At 34.5% G+C, this 22546-nt stretch overlaps 1 protein-coding gene across 7 annotated transcripts in view; it reads left to right on the top strand.

Annotated features, from left to right (window-relative positions):
• Nucleotides 1-336: 336 nt before the first annotated feature.
• TfIIFbeta (transcription factor TFIIFbeta) overlaps nucleotides 337-22546 on the top strand; it is a 34580-nt gene continuing 12370 nt past the window's right edge. The window contains exons 1-6 of one of the 7 annotated variants that reach the window (XM_076506843.1): nucleotides 418-454; nucleotides 12883-12980; nucleotides 13219-13289; nucleotides 20003-20076; nucleotides 20432-20586; nucleotides 22286-22330. In XM_076506843.1, the coding sequence (XP_076362958.1) occupies nucleotides 12944-12980; nucleotides 13219-13289; nucleotides 20003-20076; nucleotides 20432-20586; nucleotides 22286-22330 (382 nt within the window). In that variant the 5' untranslated portion in view covers nucleotides 418-454; nucleotides 12883-12943. Of the gene's footprint in view, nucleotides 466-659; nucleotides 838-3948; nucleotides 4016-12356; nucleotides 12421-12882; nucleotides 12981-13218; nucleotides 13290-20002; nucleotides 20077-20431; nucleotides 20587-22285; nucleotides 22331-22546 lie in introns of those variants that run through there. The other 6 variants (XM_076506847.1, XM_076506844.1, XM_076506845.1 and 3 more) reach the window with 6 other exon arrangements.

Below are 22546 nucleotides of genomic sequence, written 5' to 3'. Positions count from 1 at the left end.
AGATATGTATCTGCATGAAGTAGACCTGTTTTTTAAAGAAATAATTAATTGTAAATGTATAAAAACGACAAAGCAAGTCAAATAACTCCTGGTATTAGTACCTCCTTATAAAATAAGTCACGGTACGCCGTATCGTTGAGCACCGACAGAATTGCAGTAGTAAATTTCTCTTGATTCTAAGAAATATTTTTGAATCAACGAAATTTTTCATATATGATCAAATCCGTGTATTTTTAAATAGAAATATTTATTTTACCTTTTTATTCAAAAATATATGGGTTTTTATAAATAATTTCTGGTATAATTAATAATAGTATTTATCGCCGAAACAAGCGCTGCGGCTTATCTTGACAATGTGAGTTCATTGTAAGATTTTAACTGAGGGTTAAACTTAAATTTTTGTAACATAATTGTAATTTTTCTTAAGTTTAAAGGAACGTTGAAATAATTGAAGGTAATTATAATGTACGTTTCATGCGTATATATTTTTGAGAACAAAATTCTAGAGTAATTTAATAATAGATATATTTGTAACTTGTAAAGTTGTAAACTGTTGTAGAGTATTAAAATTAGTGTATGATTTGAACAGTGATACTACGTCTTGTATTGCCCGTTTTTTTTTTTTCTTAATTTGGATAAGAACTAACGAAGAGCAGAATCAAAGCACATAGTGGGATGCTGACACTTCCTATAAGTGTAGTTAGTGCCGTAAACCTTGTAACAACAATATTTTAAAACTAGCGTAATCAGTACATAACGTTAAAATTGAAAATAAACTAAAACTTGAAAGTAAAACAGCATTAACGGCAAGAGTTTGTCGAAGACTGAAAGGGCTAGGTTTTTGTTATTGTTTTCTATATTCTTGAGTCTTATCATTTTACGGAAAATTAGAATTGATCAAGTTACAAGTCAAAACATACAACTATCTCTTTATACCAGTTACATGAAATGTTGTGTACAGTTTTGTTCTTTTTATCTTAGAAAAGATATTGACTAATTTCAAAGGGTTCAGTGTAGGGCTACCGAGATTATTTTAAGAAAGAAGAGTTGGCCAACATGGATAGGCCTAGATATTTTAACCTAACTGCTTTTGAGAAAAGAAGGGTAATAGATGATTTAACTAAAATTGACAAGATCACCCAGGAGTCTGGTTTATTGTACTATATCCACAAGACGCCATGGAGAGAAAGCATAAATTTAAGATTTGAAGAAATAAGTTAACCTTCAGTTAAGACATTTATTTTCCTAAAAAGGAGCTTAACTTATGGAATTGGTTACCTTTGGCATTAATGAAGGCCAGTGTCTTATAATAGTTTATAAAGGGGAATCAATAACTTTTTCACAAATAAAATTTTAATTTTTCTAAATGGTTGGTATGTAAGGATAGCATTGAAGTTTACAAGTAGTTTTTTTTTATATTTCATTATAAATCATATGATGGTTAATGAAGAGATTGGTGATTTGAAGGAAATTAGATATGTAAGCTTCTTTCTCAGTTTTGATAAGTCATTAGATTGGCAAATGCCCAAGTGGTGAGAGTTACTAATGTAATTGTGACTTTTAAAGGAAGTCATTAATGTTGCCTTAGAAATTATTTTATAGTGTTATTAGTGTTACTGTTTTAGCAGAAAAAATTCTAGACAGTGATAAATAAAATCTTAAATGATTTAGTATATAATACCATAAAGGAGTGTTAAATTCATAAAAGGGAAATATTGCCTTACATATTAAATGTTTTTGTACATGTTGCTTCTAATGTATTTAACGAAAACAGTATGGACTCGTTTACCCTAGAGTTACCAACCTTTGGGAATCTGTTTTTGTGAAAATTTTGGAAAAGTAAACTTTTAAAGCATGTGGGAAAAGTCCTGCAAGTGTCAAAGGCTAGTCTCCTTGTAGGAGTGCTGGAGACATGTCACTCTAGATAATTGTTTCAGTGAAACAAAGTGGTGCATATCCTTGGTCAAGTGATGCTGAATTTGAACAAGAGCTAGTCATACAACCAATCACAATGCATTATGGAAAGGTGCTAACTTGGCCAAAATCTTAATACAGTTGAAACTTTAGTCCAGCAACTCCTGAGGTTCAGCACATTTTGAATCTGCTGCTATTAGTTTGCAAATTGGCCACCAGGATGATGCTGTTAGCAGAACCAAGGTACCAGGTTTGTTTACACTTAAAGTAGAGTGTTTTGGTTATCCACTTATATTTTGCCTGTGTTTTAAACTTACATTATGTCTTCCAAGAGTTGATGCTAGTGCTGTTTTAAGGTTTAATTTGCTCTTTATGACATATTGATACGTATGTAGAATAATCTGACAAGCCTAGGGATAAAACATATGTTTACATAATGGGTTCTTCAGGGGCAAGTTCTGTGGTCTGGCATTTTTTGTAATGGGATACTTGTCAAGTCCCAGTGGTGCTGGACTAAAGAGTTTCAACTGTATTTGTTTTAACAATGTGCATGTTAGTGAGAATAAGCCCAGAGGCAATAAATCTTGTGCTTAGTAGCTCTATTGACTTTTTATTTTGAAAATGCTCATAATAATGTGCTATGCAGGAGATTAGCTGTGTAAATCATGACTAGTTAATTGTTATTTCAGGATGGGTGAAAGTGAAATGTTGATACAAATGGAGTTCATTCAAAATGGGGCCAGTGAAGTTCCTTTGCCTTTTTAATTTCCATTAAGGATATTGCTCATAACATTATAATCAATACTTCTAGTTGTACTGTGGCATTTTAGAATGACTTGGATCAATTTGTATGCTGAACAAATAATTAGAAATTGACTTTTTAATTATGATAAATGCAAGGTCATGCATTTAAGTTATAGTTTGGGTCACATGGTTGATGTGAATGTAATTGGAGTGTTTAATATAAAACAAATTGATAGTGTTTATGCATTGTTGCTTTCATACTACAGGACTAGGGAACACAAATATAAATTTTGGTAGGGTAGGAGTTGTCTTCACCTAAGACCGTTCTATTTTTACTGATAGGGTGTATGGTGTTTAAAATAAGTTGCCTCCAGATGTTGTTATTTTATGGTTTGTTTTTCTTTTTTGTAGTAGTGGTAGTTTATATTATATAACAACCTAAATGAACCCTTATTCTCCCTAACATTTTATGCAAATGTCCTTTAATCATGGTTCCAAAGAGTTAGAGAAACTGGAAAAAGTCAGAGAATTTTGTGTTTCCAGACCAGGAATCATCAGTGAATTTCATTTTACGGAAATTTTGGGGAAAATCTCATAATTCCATTTGATTTAGTAATTCTTCTTTTTGAAAATAGGGCAGCATTTGTTATCCGTGAATATCTAAAGAAACAATTAATTTGCATCACAGAATAACTAAATACATCCTGTTACATAATAATCTATAATACCTGTCTGAGTAATATATTAGGAGAGTTCACTGTTGGTCAAACAAAAAACGATACTAGGGACAGGAAATAATAGAGACACAAGGTCAAATATACATGTAGTGCGTGATAGAATTGGATTAATAGCTTTACCTGTAGTTTTGAAACTATTATTGTTAAACAACAGTATGCTCTTGAGATCAAGATAATCATTATTAATTGTTTAGGGCTAATATGTTTGTGTTTTCATTGTGTCGAAGTCCAAGGATCATACCAGAACAAAATAATGTACTTTTAGTAAAAGTTAACTTAGTAACTGTTTTTATTTGATGTGATGAGCAACATTATTCAAGAACAAAATGAAAAATTTAACTTTCGGCAGTTGATTGGTCTAATACTCTTATATAGTATTTTTAAAGTTTATCCATAATGAAACAGTGTTATTGGCTATGGTGGCACTGTCCACCTTGGAAATGTTTTTAGTTTTTTAAAGGTCATTAATCTTTTTAATGCCATTTAAGTTTTTAATTTATACATCAGACTTCTTTTTATGTGATTCCCTTTTAAGAATCAAAGTACTAGCTTGATTTGAAATGAGAAAATGGCTGTAATTTCAAAAACCTCAAAACCAGGACTGGAAAAGCCAACTTCAGGTGACTGACACTTCTTGTTGAACTACCTGTTAGCCATCCTGATGAATTATAATAATTAAAATTTTGCTACATGTCTTTTAAAACTTGTGTTACTTTACTTTCTGAAAATGACCATAACATCAAATAACTCAAAACCAGAACTGGAAAGGCCAACTTCAGGTGACTAACAGTAGTTTTTGAACTTAGCTGTTAGTCTTCTTGGTGAGTTATGATAATTACAATTATGCTACAGAAAGTCTTTTACAATTTGTGTTACTGTAGTTTTTCTCTTACCACTGTAGCCTAGATGTAAAAATTGGATTTAATGCTATTCATGTTTTTAATTCAAAAATTAAACCTTGTTTTGTTTTACCTTAATTTCCTTTTATGAATTTTAATTATTTTAAATTTCTACCAGATGTTTTTGCATTTAGCCTAGTTGCTTTGCACCATAAAACACCAAACTAACCAACCAACTTGTATAGTATCACCATCCGTGATGAATGTGTGTCCGTAATGTTCATATCTTTGCTAGTTCCTTAACTCAGATGAGTATATATTGTGATGGCACAGGTGTAATACAACTATGAATATTTTGAATTTTTTATCAGCAAGTCTCATTCTTTGTGTGATGTATCCTGTGTCTATAATTAGAATTTACAACTTAGTAAATAACTATGTAAGGTGGGATTCATTTGAAATAGTGGTGGCAATGGTGTTTCAGATAAAAAAAATTGTACAGGTGCTTGGTGCCCATTCTACTACACTTCTGGCTGTAAGGCCAGGTTTAGGGATACAGTTCTGAGGACTATGTTCAAATAAAATATAGGGAAGAGCTTAGTGTAGAAACAAAGTGCTTAAATAGTTTTTAAAGGTAAGCTAATTGTTACTATTGTAATGCTAGAAATATAAATAAAACAGATGAATTCAGAGCAGATGTCAGAACGAAGGACTTTAACCTGTTCAGTGCAGTAGACAAGATAACTCGTCCAAGCCGATTGGTAACACAGTACCACGGACAAGTTAATTCGTTTTCAATAATACCCAACTTCAACGCTAGATGTCAGCACCATACATGCATTTGACCTACTTACAAATTGTTTCACTTTCGATCCAAAATGGCATCATGAAAAAGTTACAAAATGAAGAAGCATTCGAGTTGTATTGTAGCAGCTGAAATACTTGGCAGTCAACAGGTTAATATTTTGAGAGTAATATGCTGGATGTATATAATTTTTATAGATTTGCCTTAATAATTTAATCAGTTAATTTGATTACCATAAACATTTTAGATTAAAAGTCATATTTTGCTTAAATGTCATTTTGCAAAGTTTCAGTATGATCAGTAATGCTATTCTTGAATCAGAACATACACAAAGGCAGTTTATCCATTTATTTATGAAAGTATGCACACTAGGATATGACTAGTAATATGATTCTTTTCTTTAAATGTCTTTATCAAGTCTATGTTTATATTAACTAGATTCTTTGACCTACCAGTTGTATACATTATTAACTTATATGTGCACAAGAAAAACTATCTGCTTTGCTTGCTCTGTCAGTTATGTCCTTCACCTGTTATCTTGGTTAGCATAATGTTATTCTCTTCTCCTTACTTATTTGACAAATTATTCTTATTAAAGAATTGCCTAGAACTATGATGTTAAATTTTGCACTGCCATCCCTTTCTATCCATGCTGTTACCATTTTTGCTTCAGCTCCCCTTCTTCACTAGATAATGGTTAAAACATGTTACTTCATGAAACATACTGCCTGGAGCTATCTGCCTTTTTACCTTCCCAAAATCTCTGTTTTTCTACAGCAACCCTTCCAGAAATTCAAGTTTTCCTAAACTCTTTTTTTCATTTTCCACAATTTGTACTTAAAATCACAAACTCTAATGCACACTAGTTTCAAACTCCATTTTGCAACACTTGTAAACAAAGTGTACATCCTTATTACTGTGTGATGTATATTTAATTGCATGTAGGTCCTGGCAAAAGGTAAAGATAAAAACATTAAAGATAAGCGTGATAAATAATTTTGCAATAATTATTAGACATGTAATTTACTTGTATCATCAAAAACAAAAGTAGGCATTTTAAAACTAGCAATTTCTTCAGTAATGTACATTATGTGATGCTGAAATATCTATAATTAGATAGAATGGAGTAGCAAATTATTTATTATATATATGGTTGTGCTGTTTTTTTTTTTTAGTATTTACCTCAAGATGATGTTTTAGGGTGGCCATCCCTTGCAGATTTACACAGGGTGATTGGACAGGGGCATTTTCATAGCAACTATGGATAAAAGTAGATAATTGTTTAAAATTACCTTTTCTGCTACAACTCTATTCATATTTATCATAAAATTATGAGTAATATAACAAATGAAAAATGAAAACATCTTCTAAAAGATATGCTTAATATTTAAATTAGCCCACTTGCATATTCATGACATCTCATTAATGTGCAAATTTTCATCAAAATTTTAATCCTAGTTAAAATTCTTCACTGCTATTTAATTTTTGAGGACTTGTTAGAAAGTAAATATTCACACTTTTTATATAGTATAGGCATAGCATATATTGTTTTGAGGGTCTGTTGATAACTTTTCAAAATACTGTCACCATTAAGTGACAAATTAGTCATAGTATTGGTATATTTGTATAAATATGTTGCTTATTCACTTTGAGTGTTATGTCAGCACAAATATCCCATAAATAAACTCCAAGAATAATAACCGTCTATTGTCTTAATCATGCTATTATGAGTATGTTATCATCTCTGGTCATTACATCCATCACTTCAGATTACTTGTGATAATTTTTCTTGCACAACCAATAACTATGAGGAGGAATTCAGGATACCAAATTGTCTACAGTAATTTTAAATGCATTAAATTAGATTAGAAATCCTTGATAAAGCAGTATCTACTTTGAAGTTCATGAGATATAATAAAGTTACCAACTCCAGGATAATGATAAGACCACAGTGAATATGAATTTTTGAAAGTATCATCTCAGTGTTTACATGTTTTAAATTTAAGTGTTTAAATATATGTTATGAAGCAATATTGTCATTGTTTCTGGATTGTTGTGTATTTAGACCTGTGATGATGGAGGAATAAAATTCTGGATCTCTCACAGCTGTGTATCCTAGCACATCTGGCAAACAAGAAAAAAAACTACACCTCCAGTGTATCATATGTCAGAAGCAATCTGGAATACTATACAGTATTATGCATAAGGCATTATGCACACCCATAACTGCAACAAATGCCATACAAGACAATACCTTCGAATGGATAAATAATTCAGAAGACTCATTTGTAGTAGATAAAAAATCAGTATGATATCCAAATTGTAGCAACAGTTATTTGTTGAAGATAACTTAGGAACAGATAGAGAGAAAGAGACAGGATACACAAGTCTCACAGAAAGACACAGATTATGAGAATCAAACATCCAAACAAACATGTCATTCTGTGGTTCCAAAATATGATAGTAAGAAACAGTGTAATTTAGTGTGAAGTTTAGGATGTTCATGGGAAGGAACCCATCTCATTGGTAGAGACAGTTTTTACAGAAAACAGCTAGAGAACTTGGTGATGAAGATTTATTACACCACACCAAAGCATTTCAAACTATATGTGCTTTTGCTAAAAATATAACTTTCTCAGTCTCCAGATTTTCCTTTCATTGCCCATCTAAGCATTGGACATGCTTGTTCCAGTCTTTTTTACCCCACTTGAATTCCCTTGGGAAATTCTCCACCAACTTTAGTGTGCCCTCTATCTCGGTACCATATATAAATGCCTAATTCATATAATCACTTTTTTTTGACAAAACATTTGACACAGGTTTTTATAAACACAAATGTTGTGATTATTCATAGTTTGCAGTGCAACTTCACACATGATTGGTATTGCTATATTTTCATATAAATTACTTTAAACAAAACAACAAAAATCGTACCTTCCTAATTTATTGTTTTTACTATGGAGGCCAACCTCTGCTATCTGGTTTTTGTCAACAGCCAGTGGAGGAGTCACTCTCAGTCAAAGTTATCCATGATGTGATACATTGTGAGATGGAGACATAAATGTGGACTGAGGGTATTTATTGAAACAGCATGCTTTGGATTATCACCACCATGGGATATATATTTAGATTCTTAACAGGTGGGGTCCCCTTTTGAACCTGTGGGGTTCCAGATTGGAACCTGTGATAACTTTAAATAGATCACTCTTTCTTGGGTTACTTTACTTTGAATACCCTGAGATATTCATCTTTAATCCAACTTTTCTGAAGTCTGTCAGTGTTTCCCTCAGCAATTTATGGATGAATTGGGAATTTTTCTGATGTCTACCTCGTTCAGATTGTCTTCTTAAGATCTTTCTTTGGTTTCCTTGCTGTTGCTGAGATTTATTGGATAGAGTCATTTTGTTACAAATTGTTCTTTTACCATCTACTGCTCTCAGTGAATTACAGGAAGCTCCGTTTCTCTGTCCCATGTTGTTTGCTAGAGTTTCAGAGATGTTTGAATCACAAATTGATACAGCCTTACATTCTTCTTCATTATTATTGGATTTTTGCCTTCAGCATCGGTGATAATTTGTTTCCCAACCCCCTCCTTCAATTTCCAGGCCTGTTGGTTTCCATTAATATAGTCCATTCTTACTCACAAGGATCTTCAGCATCAACAGGATCGACAGCATCAGTGACTATCCTGTGGGTGGAGGAGAAATAGTAGCATAATTAATTCACTTTCTTGACATCTGAAGTTCTTTTACCAGGGATTTGTGATTACTCCATGTTCAGGCTTCAGAGTTGATTATTCAGCTTACATCACCTCCACTATCATCTGCACAACCATTTGTCATTTACCTCCAACAGATCTACAGTGAGTGGAATCTCATTCCCAGGCCAAAATAAAGTTGTTAGTTAAAAGGGCAATAGAAAGAGTCAATCCCATTTTTCTAGGATTTCATTCATTGCACCCAAAAAGACAGGAGCCTAACATTCAATCATTGAATTGTCTTGGCTCAACCAGTTTTTAAATCCTCCTTGCTTTACAATAGATGCATTAAATGGAATTTAACCCCTCTTTATTCTAAAGTATTTACTGTATCCTGTTTTATGACTTGGGTATTTCAGAGGAGTTTTGTTCACCTACTGTTGTTGGTTTGTGGATGTCATCAGTTGGAATTGTTTGTAATCCATGTGCATTGGACTCTATTATTTTACATTTGTTCTCCTTTATCCTGACAGGTGTTTTCTTTCCAAGAATCTGGCAGCCAGGGAAGGGAAAAGATCCTTATCACCAATCCATTTGCCAGTCATTTCTCACCTTTATGACTGCTCTCATCATGATCATTTGTTATGTACTGTCAGGGCCTTCAGGTGTTATGTGATTCCTAATTCATTTTGAGGTACTAGGAATTGATTGCTCATTCATCGGAATCTTTCAATTTCCTGTGACTTATCTCTCATTATCCTAACAAGGTGGCTTTTCAGATTGATTCACCTGGCCTGTAGTGGGTTTCTGTTACTGGAGAGGAATCTTTTGAATGTCATAACTCATCAGATTTATCATATCTCTAGGTCATTAGCTAACAGTTGAATTGCCCTCTGGAAGTTTGGGAGCTGGAATGTGAATTACTCCTAATACTTTCTTATCTAACTGCTTGCATTTATTTTTATTTCTGGAGCTCTTTTATTTCTAAAGTGATCTTGCCCATCCCTGCTGACCTTCAGGTTCAATAAATCAGAGTTTGTTTGCTTTTAAAAATGTAGAGAACTTTGTCAACCTCTTGCACAGTTTTCAGAGGACTAACTGTTCCTCAGAACTCCCCAGTCTTTAGTAGTTGAGCTCAAGAGACTTTACCACAAGTAGTTTCCAATCACTGGTATAGCAAACAGAGGCTTTACCACAAAGTGCATTCTTTCACTCTTGAAGAAGAGAGTAAAGTTGGGGGCCCTCTTACTTGGGTCTCTGGATGTTTTCCAAGATGTCGGTAGGAGCATCACCAGCCTCCATGGGAACCTAATGGTAATTCTAGTTGAAATTTGACACTACACTGTTATTTGGATATGCATAACCATTTTCTTTAATCAGTGTTAGTTTCATATATTGCTCATGGAAGTGATCCCATCCTTGGTTGAGGACATGTTCTGTGCCCTCTCCATATTTCCAGGGGCAAGTAGAATATTTCTTGCCCACTTAGTTAGGGAATGAAGATGAGTGTATGGATCATACCTGCACTGGCCTATATGTGTTTTTCAGTGTTGGGTTCTTGCTACATTGTCAATGGAGGTATGTATATTTTGGAATTAACATTCTCCAAACAAATAAATGGAAATACATATTCAGTTTAGGAAAATGTTAACTTCAGGGAGTTAATCAGGTATGATTGCGAAGAATGTATGCTATCACAGAGTTTACATGAACTGGTATATGGCAGTCTTATCAAATGAACCAAGTGATATTTGTGATGTGGGCTTCAACACACCCATTGAGGAAGTAATGGAAACACTACTCAGTAACTCATCTATACTCCTGTTATTTATTATCAGAGATAGATACCAAACGCTACTTCAAGACTACTACGTTTGGGAATCTTACCAGTTACATCACTTAAAAAAATTGTTTAGCAAATCATAATGGGAGTGATATTGTGTTTCTCTTTTGCACAATGTATTCATCAGACATTGTTTATCTTCACTTACAATTGATGAGAAGGTGTTACCAAAAATGTAATGCCTAAATGAAGAAGCAGTTTAAACCAATGACTACTGTTATCACAAAAACAGCTCCCTTGTTAAAGGACAGTGTAAAGTTCAGTAAATCATCATAGGAACAAACTTTAGATGAATTGTTAGATTTATCTTCTGATGTAATGAAGCCTCTTTCTTAAGAGAGGATATGTATTGATGCACATGCCAACTTCTCTCTGCTTAAAATAAAAACTTGAACCAAGTTGTATTTGTTTACATAAACATTAAAGCCCTGTGCCTGTTACAACAAATTTTGTACAGTGTATGTAGAATAAAAATCCTACTTTTAGTACTGAAATGGCAATGGATCAGTGCAATCAAACATGAAGTAAGGCATAGGTAACAACATTGAATCATCAAGACCACTGTGTAAGCTATGGCACACTTCGACTTCTGACATCAATATTCAACAGTATTATTGACAACATCAAGGAAACTGGTAACTATCTACCCCCAAATGAGAGGTCTGGAATTCACATGATTTTTATTATCAATAACATCAACTGGCATAAAGGATGGATTAACCTTTCATGCCACAAGTTCCATAATGATCCAACCAGTGGAAGACTGATGACACAGTCACTGAACTATATAAGTCAGTAATGTCCAGAATCAAACCAACATCCCAATAATAACATGGACAGTGCTAGAAAGTTGACTAAAACCCAATCTAGAAAACAAACAGTTGATAAAGCCACAACGGAAAGTATTTCAAAATGCAGACAGACAGAAAACAAGCAAGGTCACTTTCAGCTATTATTGACCTTGATTCTCTAAAGGCATCTGGTCCACAGGTAGGGAAATGTTTGTTCTTTCTGTGAAGTTTAGTCAGAATGACACTTACAGGCCTGATGTATGCTGAGATCAATGAGAAAATTTCAGTATACAGTAGATTTTGTGGAAGAACACAAATCTAATGTACCATCTTCACCAACCAATCCTGGGGTTGTGAAAACTGGAGTGAAAAGTGTAATTGAACTTCTTCATGTTGTGTGTGTTTTCTTATAGCAAAGCCACATTGGTCTATCTACTGTCTTCATGTTCATATTATTATATTTTAGATGATATTTTCCTGTTTCATTTGATATATTACTTCTGCACTTGAACATTAAGTCATCTGAAATATTAACAGTTTTGGGGGGAAAATGTGTTTAGGGGTTACTATGGAAATTGTAGTCTTGTGCAGTACTTTGAGAAGCTGTGAACAAAGCAACACCCGAAATAATACAAGTAATTCCTATACTGTATAATAATAATATGTCATTAACTTGTAAATGAGCTAATTTAAATAATAATAGTGTCATCTTTTAGGGGATATTTTCATCTTTCATTTGATATATTACTCATTCTTTTTATGATAAATATGAACAGTTATAGCAGAAAAGGTATTTTTGAAAATTGAATTATCTTTAACCATTGTTGCCATGTAAATGATCTTGCTCAGGCCCCCCAGTGAAAACCTGCTAGGAGTGATCACCATAAACAATTTTCTTGAGGTCCATACTAATGAATAACTTAAACCTTCCTTTGACAGCACACCAGCAATATGGAAACCCTTTGGCTCCATGGGAACAACTGTAGTTTCAAGACATGATGAATGCCATTATATATTCTGAGCAGTAGTTTTTGGCGAGATGAAGAAATGGTATCACCTGTAAAATGTGTTTATTTAAAATAGTGAATTCTGTATTGTTTATTTTCAAAATCTGGGAAAAACATGAATTATTTATAAACTTATGAACAAAGATTTTTATAATATTTTATGGGTGTATCTCTTTGTTCAATTAAAATTGGATCAGTTGTTAACTTTGGACAGAGTTGGCAAGTGACATTTAATCATAGTAAGCGCAAGGTAATATTTTTGAGATATCATTATCAAGGTCAAATATATTGGTCACTGGTAATCAATGTGACTAAAGGAAAAAGGATGATGACATAATGGCAAATAAGTCACTTGATTGAAGCAGTGCATTATTGCTAGTAATAGTGAAGCTCATAACATTTTAGGATTTATTTTTAGACATTCTGGTTGCAAGTAAAAAAAAAAATATTTTTATATAAGTTACTTTTTAAGGCATCTCTTGGAATAAATTTCTTCCATTTTTAGTTTTTATCTGAAAAAATAGGGTGTTGATTTATTGGAAAGGATTCAGTGGAGAGCAACTAAAATGATCCTAGAAACGAAAGGATTATCTTGTGGAGATAGTTAAGTATATTTTTCTGTCAGTTGTAAGATCCAATGTACTGGATCTTACAAGTTGTGAATGATGGTTGACATAACTGAAAAATTTACTATTTTTGTAGCTGTAAGATTATACCCTAGTTTTGTAGTATGAGATTCATGAATTAAAATATTATTTTGTTAAAAGTTACGAGAGATTATAAATTCCCAAATTGTGAAATGGTTATCTGTTTTTGTCTTTTCAATACTACATTTCCTTAGAGAAGAAGATGTCTATTGTTGAGAAAGAGATTGATTGTGCCAATGCTGCCAGAGGTGTCTGGCTTGTAAAGGTAAGTGCTGGAAAGGTTAAGCATCTTGCTTAAAGTGCATGAAGTTGTAGATGTTTAGAAATATGAATAATCGATTACATATATTAGGAAAGTAGTGATTTTGGCACAGAAATATCAACATTTTTTTAATAACTTTAACTGAAGATTTTTGCATATAAATTCAAGAATTGTGGAAGGTGTAATTAACAATGCAAGTTTGCAGAAATATTAATTACTTAATGTAAAATTTATATTTGTTTTGAAACAAAATATACTTCCAGTAGACCCATCTGTGTGTATTCCTGTAGGTGGTGAAGGGACCTCCCAGGGAAGGTTCTGTTCTTTCAGGTTACCTCCTCTGGGATCTAAATATTTACCCACGTGTTTGCCATGCGTGGCAACCCGTGAAGGGGAGGAGAGGATCCTGGTGGTTGAGGGGCCCAACCCTAACACACCACTTTGGCCTTTAATTCCTGTAGACAGGCAGCCTTTGGCTGGTCCACTTGGGCTAGAGTCAACCAAGTACCAGTATTGGAAGTTCTCAAGGGGTGTTGTGGACATTGTGTTTAATGCTGGTGTTTGGGTATAGTGCTCATGAAACCCTGGCATTGCTCAGTGTCCTTGCTTGACATTGTAGTGCATCCCCTCGTAGGGCTCCATGGTGGGTGGGGTCAGTGGGCACCGAAATTTTCTTTTTCTCCTATGGATCCTACAAATAAAAATGTAAATAAAATAATGAAAAAACAGTAAACATGTAAACCCTCTCCGATGTTTCCAGTGTCAGAGGTTTGGCAGCCCAAAGACGTCATGTCGTGGTTTTCTGACGTGCTCGTTGTGGTAGCAAGGACCATGATGCCTATGAGTGTGACACAGACCCACATTGTGTCAACTCCAATGGTTCTCACCCTTCCTACTTTAATTCTTGTCATAAATGGTTGGAGGAAAAAGAGGTGCAGCATTTGAAAATGACTCGTAACATTACTTATTCTGAGGCTCGGAAATTACTGTCCGCCACTTCATCTCGGACATATGCTGCTGCATTTCATTCCACAACTACAGTGGAAGTGCAGACACATCTCTCTGTGCCTCCAAGAGAATTATTCTCAAAACAAATGAAAAGCCTTTTGACCTCCATAATTAAAAAAGTTGATGAATCAACTACTACACCCATCTCTGTTCCTCCCATACATTCCAACAAACCCTAAGATCCACATCCTTTGGTTCCAAATACAGGCATTTCTTCAGATACATCTTTTTTTTCCACCTCAAAATGCAAAACAATCATTTGTTCTCATCCTCAGTCACTGGAATCCCCTTCCAACAACAAAGACCTGCCCAATCGACCCAGGGCAGGATCCATGGAGGTTGATAGACCTCCTCTGAATAAGGACAGTAAATAAAAAAGACATGGTCGTAAACAGAAGGGTTCTCCAGCCACTTTGCCTATGCATCATTAAAAATGGCCACCTTGATACAATGGAACTAAGTTTACGTTCTAATCTGGATGACATCAAAACACTGATTGCTTCCTACCATCCTGTATGTCTTTTCTTACAAGAAACATTTCTTAAACCTGCTGATATAGTCACCTTTCGACAGTTTTCTCTTTACAGAAATGACAGGCTGTGTGATGGATGAGTACATGGAGGGGTGGCACTGTTGGTTGATCAGCATGTGCCCAATTGTCATTGTCACTCAACACACCCTTGAATGCCGTAGCCATCTGTGTTTCCTTGGGTCATACCATCACTGTTTCTTCTCTCTACCTGTCACCTGAAGAGACTTATGATTAATCAGACCTTGATGCTCTTGTTGAACAGTTGCCATCTTTCTTTCTAATCCTGGGGGACTTTAATGGATGTCATCCCCTCTGGGGAAGTGCTGTTATTGACAGGAGGGGTCGGTCTGTAGAGCATATGCTCTCTGATCACAACCTCTCTCTTTTCAATACTGGTCATTCTACTTATTTTCATGCACCTAGTTAGTTCTTTACTGCTATTGATCTCTCGGTTTGCTCCCCTTCATTATTCTCCCATTTTTCATGGAGGGTTGACAATAATCTACTAGGCAATGATTATTTTCCTATACTTTTGAGAGAGGCTGGCCGTGGTCGATGTCACGATCCTGCCATTGTCTGTCAGCCATCAATAGATGACTGTGTGGCAGCAGTAACTGACTGTATTATACAAGCAGCTGCTCAGTGTATTCCTAAAATCTTGACACATTTTCCACTGTATCCTCGTCCATGGTGGAATCCTGCCTGCCACATGGCACGGAAGGCTCAAAAATGGCCTGGGATACTTTCCGTAGGTATCCCACACTTTCAAACCGCATCACTTTCCAGAGGGCCCGGCACATGCTAGATGGGTGAGACGTCAAAGCCAGAAGGAATCTTGGATTAAGTTCACAACAATCTTCTAACACCAGTTCCAAGGTCATATGGGACAGGGTTTAAAAGGTCAGTGGGCACTACAATTCTGCTCCCCTCTTGATCTTACTCTCTGATGGCCAAGAAGTAGCTGATGTCTGGAGCATCTTCGATGCTGTAAGTGAAAGCTTTTGCCAAGTATCTAGCACTTCTGCTTGTTCCTCCACCTTCATGGCCATCAAGACTCGGGCAGAGCGTTCACCTCTTTCCTTCCGAACTGACTGTCTCTTTGACTATAATTGTCCCTCTACACTGGTGGAACTGAAAATGGCTCATCATCGGTCTGGCAGTACATCATTTGGACCAGATGATGTACACTATGACATGATGTGCCATCTATCTCGTGCTTCTCTTGATATTCTTCTCATTGCTTTTTACCAGATCTGGCAGGAGAATGTTTTTCCTAATGCTTGGTGACAGGCTAGTATATTACCTTTCTCTAATTCTGGGAAGGATCCCAAGATTCCTTCAAACTACCGTCCAATTGCTTTGACAAGCTGTCTCTGTAAGACCATAGAGAGGATGGTTAATGCTCATCTTGTTTGGTTCCTTGAATCAAACAACTTCCTCTCACCCACCCAGTGTGGGTGCCAACGACAGCACTCCACCATGGACCACCTAATTAGACTTGAAACGTCAATCAGAGAAGCCTTTCTCAAATGACAACATCTTGTATCAATATTCTTTGACATTGAGAACGCTTATGACACAACATGGAGGTATGGCATTTTGCAAGACCTCCATATATATGGGTTATGTCACCATTTACCCATTTTTATTTAAAAAATTTTTAACGAACAGGAGATTCCAAGTTTGTGTGGGTTCAACACTTTCCCATTCTTTTCTACAGGAACTTGGGGTCCCTCAGTGCTGTATTTTGAGTGTTACACTTTTCAGTATAAAGATTAATGCCATCACTGAACAACTCCCTCTCACTGTTGGAAACGGGCTCAATGTCGACGACTTTCATATCTCGCGTCAGTCGTCAAACATGAGATATATTGAATGGCAACTACAATCTGCCCTCAATCATGTACTGAAGTGGACCACAGTAAACGGCTTTAATTTCTTTCTCTCTAAAACTGTTTGCATGCACTTTTGCCACTAATGGGGTATTCACCCTGATCCTGAACTTCGTATATATATCGTTGAAGTTTTGCTGCCTGTGTTCCCTGAGACCAAGTTCTTGGGGCTTATCTTTGCCCGTAAGTTGACCTTTATACCACATGTAAAGCAGCTACAGGTCAAATGCACAAGAGCACTGAACATCCTCCATGTTCTCTCTACCACCTTTTGGGAAGCAGATCGATGTTCCATGTTAAAGATATATCGTACTCTTATTCGATCAAAACTCGACTATGGATCACTGGTCTATGGCTCTGCCAGACCCTCGGCCTTAAAGATGCTGGACCCCATTCGCCAACAAGGACTTCGACTCTGCACTGGGGCTTTCCGCACCTCCCCAGTTCATAGCTTATGCATAGAATCTCATGAACCTTCTTTGCACCTTCTCCGTTTGCAACTGTCTTTACTATATTCTTCAAAACTTCATTCCTTACCAAAGCATCCCACCTGGGGTTTGTTTTCCTTCTTCGGTGGGCCATACTTTTTCAGAACAGACGATCTGCCATTGCTCCTTTTGGTCTTCGCATCCAGGCACAATAGGATGAATTGGGTCTGTCCTTGGATAACATTGCAGAATCCACTGGTCAGCCCATCCCACCATGGCTTATTACAGTCCCCAAATGTGACCTTTCTTTAAGTCATCTGAGAATAGCAAATACTCCCGATTGGAAGTACCATCTTTTATTTACTGAACCTCTTTCGAACAATCTTTCCATTCCAATTTATACGGATGGTTCCAAATCAGGTGAATCTCTGGGCTCTGCCATGGTTTGTTGCAGTTCGGTGGTTGCGCACAGAATCCCCTCTACAGCTTCTGTGCTCACTTCTGAACTCTTGCCCTGGATCATATTGAAGCTAAGTAGTACTCTAACTGCACTATTTATACTGACTCGCTTAGTTCTCTACTGGCCCTGGAATCGCTTCACGTTGGCTCACACCCTGTTCTCGCTGATATTCAAAACTGACTGGCCCATTTCTCATTAACATCTGCTTCTATCCAGTTTTTCTTTTGGTATTTGTGGGAACGAGCTTGTAGACACAGTAGCTAAATCTATCCGCTTTGGCACTATCACCACTGTGCCTAGCCATACATGGACTATGGTCCTGTATTCAAGGCTCGGCTCCATGCAAGCTGGTAGTCAACTTGGAGTGAGCAACACGACAACAAGCTTTTCCAAATAAAACCCTATATTGGACAATGGCCGTCTAGCTTCTGTAAGGTTCGGAAGGAGGAAGTTGTTCTAACTAGACTACACATTGGTCACAGTTTTTTAACTCATCATTTTCTTTGTGTAGTTTGTGTAACACTCAGATCACTGTAAGCCACATTTTACTTTCATGCCATCATTACAACTCTCAACGACGGCACTATTTTATACATGTCCTGTCCCAATGTTTGTCCAAAACATTAGACAGTGTTATTGGTGACGGTGACACTGTCCACCTTGATAAAGTTTTTTAATGTCATTTAAGTGTTTGATATTTATTCTTTACACCTTTTTAATTGTGGTTCCCTTTTAAGAATCACAGTTTCTCTAGTTCAATTTAAAATTGGAAAATGGCCATGACATTAAATAACTCAACACCAGGACTGGAAAGGCCAACTTCAAATGACTTACGCTGCTGTTTGAACTACCCATTAGTCATCCTGGCGAGTTATTATTACAATTTTGCTGCATGTCTTTTGACACTTTTATTACTTATCTTTTGATACTGGCCATAATGACACATAACCCGGAACCAGGACTGGAAAGGGCAACTTCAGGTGACTGACGGTGGTTCTTGTACTTTACCTGTTAGTCTTTCTGGCGGGTTATGATAATTACCATTATGCTACAGAAAGTCTTTTACAACTTCTCTTACTCTGGTTTCTCTCTTAATATTGTAGACTAGATGTCAACATTGGTTTTATGCTTTTTTTGTTTTTGAATGCTGTTTTGTTTTACCTTCATTTCCTTTTATGAATTTTACTACATTTACTTTATTTTTACCTGACGTTTGGCGCAGATAACCTAGCTGCTTTGTGTCATAAAACACTAAATCACACAACTAACCAACTTCCAGTAGATACTGAAAACAGCATTTTTCTTATTCCCATAAATACACATACTTAGACAAAAGCAAAGCAGTGGTATAAAGTGTTACTTAAGTATTTAAGAAAATGTCAAAATAGTGGAAAAAAATTTATATTCTAAAGATGACTGGTGTTAGTATTAAAACATTAATTAAAGTACAGGACAACATTTCAACATTCTTAGGAAATCTTTTGAAGATACCCCAAGAAGATCAATTTTAACAATTATACCAGGCATCTGTAGAATACATTTTTACTTCAGTTGGGTTTTTTGTTATTATGGAGTGGAAAAAATTATTCTTCAAGTCTCATGTAGAATAAAATTATAATGGGTATGTATTAAAAATACAAATTTTGTGGTTTTTTTTCAATTCTTAAATACGTGTATCTTTTATGATCAGTGACAAATAATAGAAGCTTAAACTATGTAATATTTGGTTCATGTGTTGCTTCACATTGGAAGTTTAAACTATGTAAGATCTCGTACATTAGTTACTTCACATTGGTTATTAAGCTGAATGTGCATGTAACTTTAATATATTTCTTTTTTCAAATGTGTTAAGTGGACATTCATGGTTGTATGAAAAAGAACTTGTATTAATCAACAGGTATGTTCTTTATTGTTATAGTTCTGGTGATTCTTGGCTTGAAGCATTTGTGGCATCTCAGGCAAATTACAAATTACTTTTAAAAACAGGTCTAATTCTACTGATAATTTATCACAATAAATCTTAAGTGTATTGATTTATCTTACCTATTTTTACTGCAATAATAGATCTACCAAGGCAGATGTACTACATGCAGTCACATTATAAAGACTTTAGTGGGTGTCATATTAAAAGTGTATTGAATCAGTATGATAGAGAAACCTAAATGTAATATCTGTATTATTCAAAATGTTTTACTTAGTTTCTCCTTGAAAGTTCAGTAAGATAATTGACTTGTTCATTTAAAAAAAACAAAAAACTTAATCATTGAACTCTTAATACAAAGAATTTTGCTGTTAAAGTGGTTTAAAAAAATTAATTTCAGTTCTATGGGATGATAGTATTTTATAAATTGAAAATACAGTAAGGTGTGTCAAATTAATAATCTTTATCTTTTTAGGTACCAAAATATATTTCAACAAGGTGGGAAAAAGCTGATTCACTGACTGAAGTAGGTCGCTTGAAAATTGCCAAGTAAGCACGTATTCCATAAAATGCTTGAACTTTGAACCATATACAAAACATTTGTGGACAGTTTTCATATTATATAGTATTAAAATTCAAACATGGTTATAACAGGTCTTCAAATCTCATGTATACAACATGTAGTGAGCAAAACTAAAAGCTTTAGTGTCTTTATTAAGTGGCTGTAATTCCTTTTAAGGTTCATAATATTGCACTTTCTATTACAAACGTCAAACAGAAAAGGAAACATTCATTAGTAAGTAACTGAAATGTGTGAAATTTCGTGTTTCATTTTCTTAAAGGGAAAATGAAATGATTTATATATATAGACACCCACACACACACACATTTATTTGTAATTCAGAGGTTCTGGTGGAAAACCAGAGATCACTTTCAAGTTGGCAGAGGACTTAGTGAATATGAAGGATCCAGGAGACAAAACTGTTATTCCAAGAGACCATCAGTTTGCAGTTTCCACAATACCAAATCAAGTGTTAGCTGTATTTTCTGAGCCCAGAGGTAAGGTTAATAAAAAAATGGAATTTTTGATAGAATTTGAGTATCATGCTTGCCACATATAGAGACCACCTTGGATTTTATTTCTTTTACATACTTTTAGGAAACAGTGAACATAGATGTAACATATGTGGTTTAAAATGTGTTTCACATGTTAAAATAACGTGTTTTTTTCAACAAGTGGCACGTTACAGCATTGAGCATTTCTAATAGCTTCTTTACAATCTTGTCATTATACAATAATGGAATGTTTTACATCTTAGTTTTGAGATGTTTATTAAAATTGGCTCAGTATATTTACATAGCTAATCACTATTAAACTAACTTCTCAAAAACAAAATTTTGTGCTTGCAAAATAATCCTCTAATTTAAGAGCTGATTTATTTCAGGTTTGAATCTGAACAGAAAATCCTAAATTAAAATAAAAAAAAACTTATTATTCTGGTAAGTTTTGGAAATCAAAAACCAAAGCACATCACCTTTGTTAAATCCATACTGAATCTCATTAACCTTAATTATCAATAAATGTTATTTCAGAATATTTAATAAAGTATTAACTTTTTTCTGCCCTTCAAAATTTAACAACTTCTTTATATCTTAAACAGTATATCAAAAAACAAAAAGGTGATAAAGGAGAGACAAATGGTGTTATTATTTGCACTTAAACTTCTTGGATGGTGTGAAAATTAAATAGGTGCTTCTTGTGGTAATGGATCTATTTTTTGTTTTTTTTTGGAGAGGGGTTAGGTATACATACTGCTATAACTTAATGCTCCCATAATTCTAATTTTTATTCTTATAATTCACTGTAATTCCATAATAATAGTCAACCAGCAATGTCTTGTATATTGTTCCATGTGATGTATTACTAGTAAATTCCTGTAAATAAGTCATTTCAAAAGAGTGCTGCTTTAGGTGCCATCTGCTCTTGAAAATTGCCGCACGTCAACTGAATTGCAACAAGAGGATGAATGCTTTTAATTTATGTAGTTATAGACCATAGGAATGATTAGACGTAAGGTGATTGATTGACTATACAGTTCTTTATAGTAGATCGTGAACATTCCCTCTTTTATTACCAAAAAAATAGATAACTCCATTTCTAACTGGTTTTAGTGGAAAAATTGAGAGAAGTTTTCAAAGATTGTACTTTCAGGTGGAAGAATATTGATATTTTTTTATGTATGTTGGTTCTATTAAAGTCAATAGATAATTTAATAGAAGTAATACAAAAAGTATTCCAATAACAGTATTCCAAAATGTTACTGCACATTATGCTTTTTCATATCATTAAATTTTGCATTTGAGATCAGTGATGATTTTGATGTCTGCTTGACTGAAAGTTAGCTCACTAGATTATAACTTGCAATAGTAAAGTTAGAACACCAAATGTCTTTACAGAAATGTTAATGCCTTTTATTAAAATTGTTTCCAGTGAACTTAATTTGAAAAACCTTAAGTTATTCAAACCAGTTTGTAATACATATCAGCTCCTTGATAATTTATCATATTTGCTAAATGCTCAGTTGGACACTTTTATGTTCATTGCTATTTAAATATAAGTGATAGATCTGCATAGTTATTCTGTAGTTTTATTAGAATTAGAAGTTTCTGTTATGTCAAATATAGCATCAGTATTTGTAATTTATTCTTACACATCATTTGCATCTAATATTAATTCAAAGTTCTTCAAAAATGACAGGTGACAACTCTGGAGAATCAGTCTTAGGACAAGGTGAAAGTAATGGTAAGAATATTTCACATAAAAAAATGTGAACTTTCTGAGAACAAACATTATACCATTAAATAATACATGTATGTCCTCTGAAATATATTTAGGAGAGGTATACCTAAAGTATTTACAGAAGAAGATTAAAATTTAAAGTGTTTTTAATAACATCACCAAAATCAGTAGAACGTTTTTTCTCTTGTCTATTTTTCTTCCAGTTTTGTGTTTTTCTAA

This window comes from Tachypleus tridentatus, chromosome 6 (assembly GCF_004210375.1).
Source record: "Tachypleus tridentatus isolate NWPU-2018 chromosome 6, ASM421037v1, whole genome shotgun sequence".
Classification (NCBI taxonomy): domain Eukaryota; kingdom Metazoa; phylum Arthropoda; class Merostomata; order Xiphosura; family Limulidae; genus Tachypleus; species Tachypleus tridentatus.
Note: the sequence above shows the minus strand (reverse complement) of the source record. Positions and strands in the feature narration are given on the sequence as shown.